Source organism: Myotis davidii, unplaced genomic scaffold, assembly GCF_000327345.1.
Source record: "Myotis davidii unplaced genomic scaffold, ASM32734v1 scaffold221, whole genome shotgun sequence".
NCBI classification, from domain to species: domain Eukaryota; kingdom Metazoa; phylum Chordata; class Mammalia; order Chiroptera; family Vespertilionidae; genus Myotis; species Myotis davidii.
This window is the reverse complement of record NW_006293349.1, coordinates 7694681-7705658: the sequence shown is the minus strand read 5'-3', so window position 1 is coordinate 7705658 and position 10978 is coordinate 7694681. Positions and strand designations below refer to the sequence as shown.

At 36.6% G+C, this 10978-nt stretch overlaps 1 protein-coding gene across 1 annotated transcript in view; it reads left to right on the top strand.

The window, feature by feature from the left end:
• The first annotated feature begins 3634 nt into the window (after nt 1-3634).
• BOLL (boule homolog, RNA binding protein) overlaps nt 3635-10978 on the top strand; it is a 32593-nt gene continuing 25249 nt past the window's right edge. The window contains exons 1-2 of the mRNA XM_006767087.1: nt 3635-3778; nt 6742-6833. Of these exons, the coding sequence (XP_006767150.1) occupies nt 6809-6833 (25 nt within the window). The 5' untranslated portion in view covers nt 3635-3778; nt 6742-6808. The remainder of the gene's footprint in view (nt 3779-6741; nt 6834-10978) is intronic.

Genomic DNA, 10978 nt, shown 5'->3' with positions numbered 1-10978 from the left:
GCGCGCTACGCGAGGGCCGCGGGGTGAGCTACGCACGAGGCCGACGTCGGGTCGGTGCCGTTGAGGGTTCCCGCCACGGCTGCTGGCGGGTTTGTGGGGCAAAATTTCTCGCTGGTTAGCCTTTTTTTCCCTCCCGCACTTTGGTGGGGAGGGGGTGGACCCGCGTGTCGGCGCCCAAATTCACGATGACCCGCGGGAACCCGAGGAAGTTGTCTCCGCGGCCATTTCCTCCGGTGCCTCCACTTGCTGGCCTCGCAGGGGACGGAGCGTCGAGGCCGTGACTGCGACGGTTAGCCGCCCCCTTCCTGTCGTCTCCGTGTCTCCGGGGGCCAAGTGGCGGATGGGGGTCCCGGTTAATCCCCAGCGGGTGGCGGTACTGAAGGCGCATCCCTTCGGAGGACGGAGGGCGCTTTTCGTGAACTGGGTGGTGCTCCACGCTCCCTGAGCAAAGGGCCCTCCTCGTGCCCGAGTCCCCGCGGCTCGCTGCGCACATGGGCTTTTCATGGCTTTGCAAGGGGATCGCCGGCGGGAGGGGAGGTTGTAGCGGCTCACTCTGCCTCGCTGCCCTTCCTTAGGGACTCCACCTGCAAACATTCCAGTATTTTCTAGGCTGTTCCTCTCGCTGTGTTCTAAAGCCTGCAGGCTGCTGCTTGGCAATGTTGTGAGCAAGAAGAAGTGCTTCGTCCGTTCAAATATTTCCCGAATCCCTGCACCATCATGCTATGCCCTAGGTGCTGCAGGGAACAGCACGGGCAAAACCCCTTCCTTTGTGAGCATTATCTTTAGTGGGAAGAGACAGGCAGTAAACATAGTAAATGCCGCGATGGGAAGTGGTAAGTGGTAAAGAGGAGAAGCAGATGGAGCCCACAGTAGAGCAGGAGCCTTAGCCGCTGGAGAATGAAGTACATTGGATGAAAAAGCTGACCTCCCCGTCTCCCGTCCCACACCCGGTTAACTAGTTTCTCGGGATTGGAAATAAAGCATGCTGTTCACTTCCGCTCATGCCACCCCTCTCTCCAGGATAGGAAAAATGGGGGTGACTTTTATGTAAACAAATTTGAGAACAAATGCGCTCATCCATCGAACTCATTTTGTAAGAGAATTTCATGAAGACTGATTTTAAATTTGCAAATAGATAATTTATACACTTTCTAAACAGGTAGAGACAAGATTATACCTATTATTCTATTTTTTCTAGCAATACCAATCTACAGTTGAAAAATAAAATTAAGCATCCCAAAATAATCTATTCTAGGCATGTGTCCCACAAGTGAAGTTACAAATAACCTCCAAATGTCCAGAGAGGATGCTTATGTTAAGATTGGAGTCCAGATTTCTTCAGTTGGAAACAACAATACAGTAATTTTAAATATGATGACTTTTCTGTGGTTTAGTAGATCTTTTTATGAACTGCCATATTAGAAAGTATGTGTTTTTCCTCCTTAAGACAATATGGAGAATAGAGCCCATAAGGTTCAGTCTATAGCCTCCTAGTCACCACTGGCCTAGTGGTTTGTCCATCTTGCAGAAATTAATTTAGAGATGATGGTTTTATTGGCTAATGAAATGAAAGACAAGACAAAATGTGAAAAAGAACAATTCCGTTATCTAAATTAAAAATTTTATTTTTCTGTATTTGTTTCTCGGAGAATTGAAATTATGAACTTCAAGCTTTTTTAGGAACTCACTTAGTATGTTAGATTGTCCCAGAAGTCTGTTTAGTGTTCCTAGAAGGAAAATAATTAGCAAGTTCTTGAATTGGTTTCTCTTCAAAGTTCTATTCCCAAGTCGTCTTTTTTAGATGTACTTTAAGAGTCTATTATCTTTCCATTGTGGAAAGGCTTATATTTATTAAAATCTAAATTAGGCCGCCTGACTTAGAACTATGTACATATGATTATACACTGAGCTCAATTCTTCGTTATAAAAATGCATACTTATAGGTATATAATTTTTTTAAATCTTCACACAAGGATATGTTTAGAGAGAGGAAGGCGGGGGGGAGAGAGAGAGAGAGAGAGGGAGACATCGATCGGTTGCCTCCGGTACATGCCCCAACCATGGATTGAACCCTCAACCTAAGTATGTGCCTTTACGGGGAATCAACTCAACCTTTTGATATACAGGATAATGCTCCAACCATCTGAGCCACCCATTCAGGGTTAGGTATAGTATAATTTTTAATGCAATCAGTCAAATCTTCAAACTAACAAGTGACTGAAAAACAAATCTGAATGTCAGTGTTCATTAACTTGTAAATGTGCTTTGGCCAGAGACCGCCAGGAGCACATCTGTAATTAAATAAAGTTGAGTCTATTGAATTGTTGTCCTTCATAAGGTACACACCACGGGACCTCTCAGTAAGATGATGTTAAAACGAACTTACAGGGTTTAGGCTTATGTTAAGCATTTTTTAGAGTTCAAGGAAGAGGGCTTTATTCTGAAATGCATGTTGTCAGGACGTGGGAGTAATTGATTAGTATGTTAATTCTTGTAGGCAAGAAATATAGATCAAGGCTAAAGCTGATAAAGAAGAAGGAGCAGTCACTCATTTCAGCCAGAATAGAAGGATGTTTAGTCCTTCTCGTGGTTTGGACAATGCTTTTGTTTTTGTCAATGATCAGATGTGATTATGGAGTGGTCTTGTTTTTATCTCGATCCATCACAATCACAGAGTAGCCTTGTTGTTGTTCTGTTAACAAGAGAATACCACAGCCTAGCTATGAGTTCTGGGCCAACTCCTAAAACCACCAGGACCAAGTTGGTTGTGCCAGGCCAGCTCCTAGCTTTCCAGGGCTACTTTTCTCTTTCGCAAACTTTTTTTTTTTTTAGTTTAAAATTCCTCCTTAATACTTACAGTATTTAAGTGGCTATAATATTTTAGTGGTATACTTAATAATAATTAACAAGTATGTTAATATATTTAAGATTTTATCTACTATAATGGAGTAGATTCTACATTTCCTATCTTTATGTTGCCCAAAAAAGTTACTAGCTTTCATTATAATCTTCATAAATTAGAATAAAATTAAAGTCTAAAGTATATTTTATTTAAATGACATCTTTTTGAAACATACATGTTTTCAGCCTGCATCAAAAGTTATATCCAGCCCTAGCGGTTTGGCTCAGTGAATAGAGTGTCCTCCTGCGAACTCAAGGGTTCTGGGTTCGATTCTGGTCAAGGGCATATGCCCCAGATTATGGGCTCAATCCCCAGTGGGGGGCATGCAGGAGGCAGCTGATCAATGATTCTCTCTCATCGTTGTTTCTATCTCTCTCTCTCCCTCTCCCTTCCTCTCTAAAATTAATAAAAATATATTTTTTTAAAAAGTTATATCCAGCATGCCCTAACTGGTTTGGCTCGGTGGATAGAGCATCCACCTGCAGACTAAAGGGTCCTGGGTACGATTGGTCCAGAGCACATGCCTGGGTTTTGGGCTCAACCACACTAGGGGGCGTGCAGGAGGCAGCCAGTCAATGATTCTCTCTCATCATTGATGTTTCTCTCTCTCTCTCTCCCTCTCCCTTCCTCTCTGCTAATCAATAAAAATATATTTTAAAAAAAACAATAAAGACATATTTTTTTAAAAGTTATATCCAGTGCTTAAAGTTTAAAAAGAATTTTATTTTACAGCAAACATCAAATCAGACACAAACAGATTCATTGTCTTCATCCCCTAATCCTGCATCACCTGTGCCTTTGAATAACCCAACAAGTGCCCCAAGATATGGAACAGTGATCCCTAATCGCATCTTCGTAGGAGGAATTGACTTTAAGGTACCTATTTCAGTGTATAACATGGTGTAATTTTTGCATTAGAAGTAGTTTTATTTCTTGGAAATTGTTTCCTTGTGCAACTATAAAAATAACAACATATTTGCTATTTGTACAATGATTAATAGTTTTCAACTTGTCTTAATATAGAGAATATTTTCAAAAGCAGTGGCGATTAAATAGAGCATATATAATTGTGCAGTTTCACATACATGGAAATTAAGACTCACTGACCTGTCTGTAAGTCTCCTAGCTAGCTTAGTGACAGCAGAAAGACTAGAATCCTACTTTCCTGACTCATAGCTCCATATTCTTCATTTCACCATATCATATTAGTTATACTTTCTTGCATAGTACTCCAGAAGCCCAAATAAGTGATTATAATTTACAAAAGTAGACTCAAAGAAAACACACACACAAAATTTGTCCTATGAAATCCTGTTTCTTTACCCCAACTTTTATTTCTGATTCCTGAGTGTCCTAGACTTTCATCTTTTGCAAATTGCTTCCTATCACCTAACTTAAAATTTGATCACCCAAGCAGGCCTGTGTTCTTGTCAGAGTAAACATCTTAACAGTAATATATTTAAATGATATAATAAGCTATTTCAGAAAGGCATACTTTGTGAGATGTTTTACAGCATCCCCATGTAGTAAACACCTACAGAAAAGGCATGCAAGGATATATTAAGTGGAATCTTAAGCAACTATAAGAATGGTTCAGTAAAAATAAAGAAAAATTATTTCTTATGAAATGCCTATTTTAAATATTTTATTTCTATGGAAAATATTAATGGCAGACCATAAATATTCAAGTTGATTATTCTTGTTCAGGATTTATATTAAAACAGCTTAGTATATTTTTTTTAAATAAATCATCAATAAATTTAAACATTTGGCTATGTTATTCTAACTTACTGAAAACTACAAAATGAATTTGGGAGGCTATATTGTTACAATGCAGTCATAGCTTTAGGATAACTGCTAGAATTCCCTCCCTTATACTTAAACCTTTTCCAAAATCATAGATAAATTCCCAAAATGAAACTGTTTACTGTAGCCCCAAGAAGTCTCAAACTTTTTTAAACTTTTTTTAGAAGCCCATCTCTCTGTAATATTTAATCATCTTGACTTTCTGTCTCCTTTAAGTTTGAATTGCAAAATTGAGCTATTGATTCTTTATCAGAAAATACTTAGAATTAATTTGTTTTCAGTTCTCCAATAGAAATTCTTATTCTGGTGTTAATTTCATTTTGTACTGAAATAAGTCATTCATTCATTCTCACGTTCGCTCAGTATTTGTCACCATCCATGTTAGCAGGCTTCAGGTCACTAACTAAACAATAGTGTATTTAAGGAGTAAGGTAGCAGTGGAACTCAGAAGGCATTAGCTCTGCTGTTAGGCATGTGCTTACCTATGTCTATAAAGAAAAATTTTTCTAGGGATATTTAAAGATCCTCTCAGGGCAAACAGTTATAGATGAACCAGAAAATGAAATTGCAATGAATTTAGTATAAATACTGCAAGAAAGGTGATATAAGGCTATTATGAGAGTAATTAAAACTAGATATGCCAGCCCTAGCTAGTTTGGCTCCGTGGACAGAGCATCAGCCTGCCGACTGAAGGCTGCCGGGTTCGATTCTAGTCAAGGGCACATGCCTAGGTTGTGGACTTAATCCCCAGTGGGGTGTGTGCAGAAGGCAGCCAATCAATGATTCTCTCTCATCATTGATGTTTCTTTCTATCTCTCCCTCTCCCTTCCACTCTGAAGTCAAAAAAATATTTTAAAAATAAACTAGATATGCCAAAACTATCTTAGTAGATATCTTATATATTATAGTCTAATTATAATTCAAATTTTATTTTGAATATAATAATGTCTATTTAGCTAAAATGTATATTGAGTATGATAAAGCATCCAGAAACTTTAAATTATGTAACTACTCCATTGTTATCACAAATTGAGTTCACGAACGTCTGGAAATATATTCCTTTTCTAAGACCGTACTCTTCCAGGATACTATGCTGATTAAAAGTGACTGGTGTAGGCCAATATAACTTAGTTCCGCTGCCTTCATGTGAGCCCTCTTGGAACACATGCTTCCTCCACTTCCTGAAAGTAGAGCATTCCTATGAAACCTTTCATAAACTGAAATGTTCTAAAGCGAGGACATAAATGCATATGGAAAAATTTTTAGTGTTTCCCAGGCCTCCCAAAATACCTAACCAAATCATACCAAATATGTTTACGTCCAGTTTTAAGCTAAGCATAGCATCTTTTTGCACTCTCTCAGGCTTTTCTGACACCTCAGGACACATCTTGCTGAGGGATACACAAAATAAATCAAGATAAAGCACAGATGCTCACAGGCACAGTTCAGAGCTATAGCAGCTTGATGCTGAGGTGTGTGCAGTTCCAGGGGAGGACGTGGGCTGCGCGGCCTCTGTGGTGTACGGGCTTGCTGCAGAACAAAAGTTGAACGTATTTCCACTTTTTGCCTTTTCTCGTAAAAGCAGAAGTCCTCTTTGGATTTCTTTTGGTTAGCCAAAACAGGTACTAATGTAGGTCTTCTGTAAAAGCAGTGGTGTTAGACAAACCTTCGAACAGCATGACTACCTGTATTTCCTTACTATAATTATAGACATGCCTAATGCAAATTATATTTTTCAACTGGCCAACTAGAGAATAAGAACTCCTTTAAATACTGAGCTTTCTTTGCAGTTTTAAAACAATTCAGCTTAAAACTTTTTACTATTAAACTATGTTTAACAATGTAGTTCTGAATAAAGCAAAGTATTTACATATATTGATTTTAATAACCTAGTGGTTTCATCCACTTTTAATGAGAGGTATTCTTATACTCATTCATATTATTTATTTATAAACTTTTCTGTCTCTAAAAGAAGCATGAGTTTTTACATCTTTTATCAATTAAAAATGTTTTTGTTTTTTTCATGCCATTAGACAAATGAAAATGATTTAAGAAAATTTTTTTCTCAATATGGGTCTGTGAAAGAAGTGAAGATTGTAAATGACAGAGCTGGAGTGTCTAAAGGGTTAGTATCACTATAGATAATACATAGAATTAGCAATTGTGTTTTTATTGGGTTACTAGGTTTTGCATGCTAACTTACTTTGCTTCCATTTTTTCTAGAGATTTTTGTGCAGTCTTCTTTCCTCCTCCTTTTTGCCCTACCTTTTGATCTCGTGTGTGTGTGTGTGTGTGTGTGTGTGTGTGTGTATGTTGGAGGAAGGGGGGCACTATAATTTGTTGGGAATTATTCTTGCATGGGCTAAGGGACCATTCAGTGTTACATAGCAAGCACTTAATGTTGAGTAGATAATGTCCAATAGCTAAGGAACCAGAAGCTAAAGAAATCAGATATTGTTGCAATTACATACCTGCTTTAGACTAAATTGAGCTTTATTTGAAAAAAAGCTGACACAAAGGAATCTCTGTAGGTTGTGCATCAGAGACCTCATTAAGGGACTAATCTGAGAAATATAACTCAAGAATAATTTTTAATTTCTTAAGGAGAATGAAAATTGAGAAGAAAGCAGTAGGATTTGTCTAGAAATCTCTAATGACCTTAGAGCTGTTTTAGTAGGTTGGTATATGCAAAAGCCAAATTTCAGAGGAAAAAAAAGTAGTTTATATAGTGTACTTACCTAAGAAGTTTGACTGCAAAGTTAAAATAGTTAAGGCAGTGGAGATCAGAGAAAGATTGTACGTATTTGTTTCCTTGAAAGAGAGGTAAGACGTCCATATTTATAGGTATAAGAGAAGGGACCAATGAAGTGATAGAACACTATAGAAGAGGCAAACAACATGGCAAGTGGGTACTTTGGAAGAGGTAATGGGATTCTGCAGCGAGGTTTTTTCTAAACAGATAAGCGACTTCCTCTTACTGATGAACAATGTTAGGATAAAGTGAGATTGTATTTCTTTTGTTTAGCTTATAGAATTGGCAATATTTTGGTAATACCCATTTTTATCATTGATAATCACATAGAAATACGTATAAACTATTTTAAGCCTTTTCCTCTGGGTGGTGTATGTGTTCTACAAAAAAAATTCAGTGTAAAAATATTTCCTTAACCCTTGTTTAATGTTTAGCCAAATAAAGAAGAGAAATTCCTTTGTTTAAAAAAAAGAAACTTTATACAATAATTAAGAAAATAAGAAAAATAGCACTACTCAAAAAAGTTTCCTTAAGTTATTTAAATAGAAATTACATTTTGGAGGGATATGCTTTTTATTTCTTTTATTTCTTTTTGTCTAACTGTTTTGGGGGTTTTTTTGAACATGTATTTGTATCTTGAATGTTATATGAGTTATACTCTGAAGGTAACAATTAGATATGAAAAGTAGGTATAAAGTCTACATTGTACATATTTCTAGTTTAATTTGTTTAGTAAATACATAATTGTATTATCAGTTTATATGTGTTCATAATAGTAATTAATGTATTTGTATACTCATTTACCAATGTAAAAAATTTTTTGTGTTGACATTTTTTAATTAAAATGTTTTTCCTATTTTGATTTCTATTTAAGCCAAACTTGTTATTTTCAAGAGATTATTGCTCTGGACTGAAATTTATTGCATTCTAATTTATAAGCCAAAACATGTATCTCTCATGCTCTTCTGTCTTATACAGTTCAGATCAGAAACTATTTCAGGATCCCTGAATTGTTTTTTTTTAGTCCCCTGACTCTAAGAGGAAGTGATAGTGTTAAGTTTCACTATCCTCTAAAAATTCTCCTAAGTTTTTTATGCTGATGCACCATAGAAAAATGCTCACTCCTACAGTGGCCCATTCTTAAAACACAAATTTTTTTAAATTTTTTAATATAATTCTAAAGTAATGTTCTAAGAAAATAATTCATTTATTTAGGTATGGTTTCGTCACTTTTGAAACACAAGAAGATGCACAAAAAATTTTACAAGAGGTAAGATGTTTTAATGTATTTAACTTTCTTTTTGGAATTTCTTTCAAAATAATTCTTTGTGGTGTTTATTTTAATAGTACAGTTCTAGTACAATGATCAGTTGCTAAAAAATTTTTTTAACTTATTTGCATCTTAAGATTGACATTAGCCTACAAAAAATTGAATTAATAAAAAAAGCATTGCCCTGGCCGGCGTGGCTCAGTGGATAGAGTGTCAGCCTGCGATCTGAAGGGTCCCAGGTTCGATTCCGGTCAAGGGCATGTACCTTGGCACATCCCCGGTTGGGGGTGTGCAGAAAGGCAGCTGATCGATGTTTCTCTCTCATCGATGTTTCTAACTCTCTATCCCTTTCCCTTCCTCTCTGTAAAAAATCAATAAAATAAACATATTTTAAAAAAAAAAAGCATTAAAGAGAAACTTTATCTTCAGAAAAACAAATTTCAAATCATTACATGAGTATGGTTGTGGAGTTGTAATCTAATTTTTTACTTTATCTGCTTAAGCCAAGAATGTGAGGATATGTATTTTCTGAGTGTTAATAGCACTTTAAATTCCTAAAAAACACTACACATATGGATTTCTAGAATGAGGTTATCTTTGATTATTTCCCCTCCTATGAAAATCTTTATATGAACTAAGAACATCCATATTAAAACAAATCTGTAGCCTGTAATTTGGGGTAATAACAAATTTGGCAAAAGTGACATTAAATTTTTTAGAAAAAATAGATTTTGAATTGTATATTAAATTCTCAGTTAAATATTAATTGTATATTAAGTACTCCATTCTCCTTGTTTATAGTAGCAATGTTTTATAAAGTCACCACAAATACTGAATTATACAGCAAATATTGAACTGCTGTTTCTACAAGCATACGCCTAGGTTTCCACAAGCTTCTGCCCCCAGTATTTTCATTAACCAATCAATACATAACTTTATTTTATGTGTGTTTCTGTTTAAAGACATACTTCCTATTATTGATTCATTAATATTGATTTCATGGCCAACAGCACTGCAGCTCATGCCTGAATGAAGTCCACCTCTTCTCCATAAGGCACATGACAGCCTTCTTATGCCCAATAACACTGACCAGCGCTTCAGCACCACACTCAAAGGCCATTTTAAGTAGCAAAATCACCAACATAAAGACAAAAATGCAAAACACATGGCACTATATAGACCACAGAAAGGACACTTGTTTACAGTATAAAAGCTGAAATAAGATAGTGTTGCCTTCTTTGATCTCAACTGGAACCATGTGTGTCAGGCAATTCACATTTTTCACCTCTGCTCTTGCCAGCTAATAACCGCTAAATTGCCATGAGTATTGATTTTGGGATTACAAATAAATTTTAATGAGTAGAGTAATTCCCAAATCCATGAATAGAGGATTGACTGTATTTCAGATTAGGAATTAGGGTCAGAGCAGTAGATTCGGACCTAAGTCTGTTTAAATGCAAAAACTTTGCCCTTTCCACTGTGACTTGCTACTATCAAAGAATGCTATAGTCTGATTTTAAAAAAGTGTTTCTTACTAATTTTCCTTATTGGTTTTATAAACAATAGCACCAAAATAATAAAATTTATTTTTTTTCTTATTTTAGGCTGAAAAACTGAATTATAAGGATAAGAAACTAAACATTGGTCCAGCAATAAGAAAACAACAAGTAGGGATCCCTCGTATGTATTAACAACTAATGTATTTTTCAATATTTTTACATCGTTCTTTTATTAAACTTTCAGAATTTAATAAAGTTACTTTGGCGCCGAAACCGGTTTGGCTCAGTGGATGGAGCGTTGGCCTGCGGACTGAAAGGTCCCAGGTTCGATTCCGGCCAAGGGCATGTACCTGGGTTGCGGGCACATCCCCAGTGGGAGATGTGCAGGAGGCAGCTGATCGATGTTTCTCTCTCATCGATGTTTCAAACTTTCTATATCTCTCACTTCCTCTCTGTAAAAAATCAATAAAATATATTTTAAAAAATAAAAATAAAGTTACTTTGGCAAAGTTGGTGGCCAAATGAATATTTCTCGTCACAAATTAATATATACTAGATTGGGGAGCGGGGGTTGGGGAAATTTTACCTGAATAATGATGCTTAAATATATTCCAGCCCTAACTGGTTTGGTTCAGTGGATAGAGCGTCGGCCTGCGGACTGAAGGGTCCCGGGTTCAATTCCAGTCAAGGGCATGTACCTTGGTTGCAGGCACATCCCCCGTAGGGAGTGTGCACCAGGCAGCTGACCA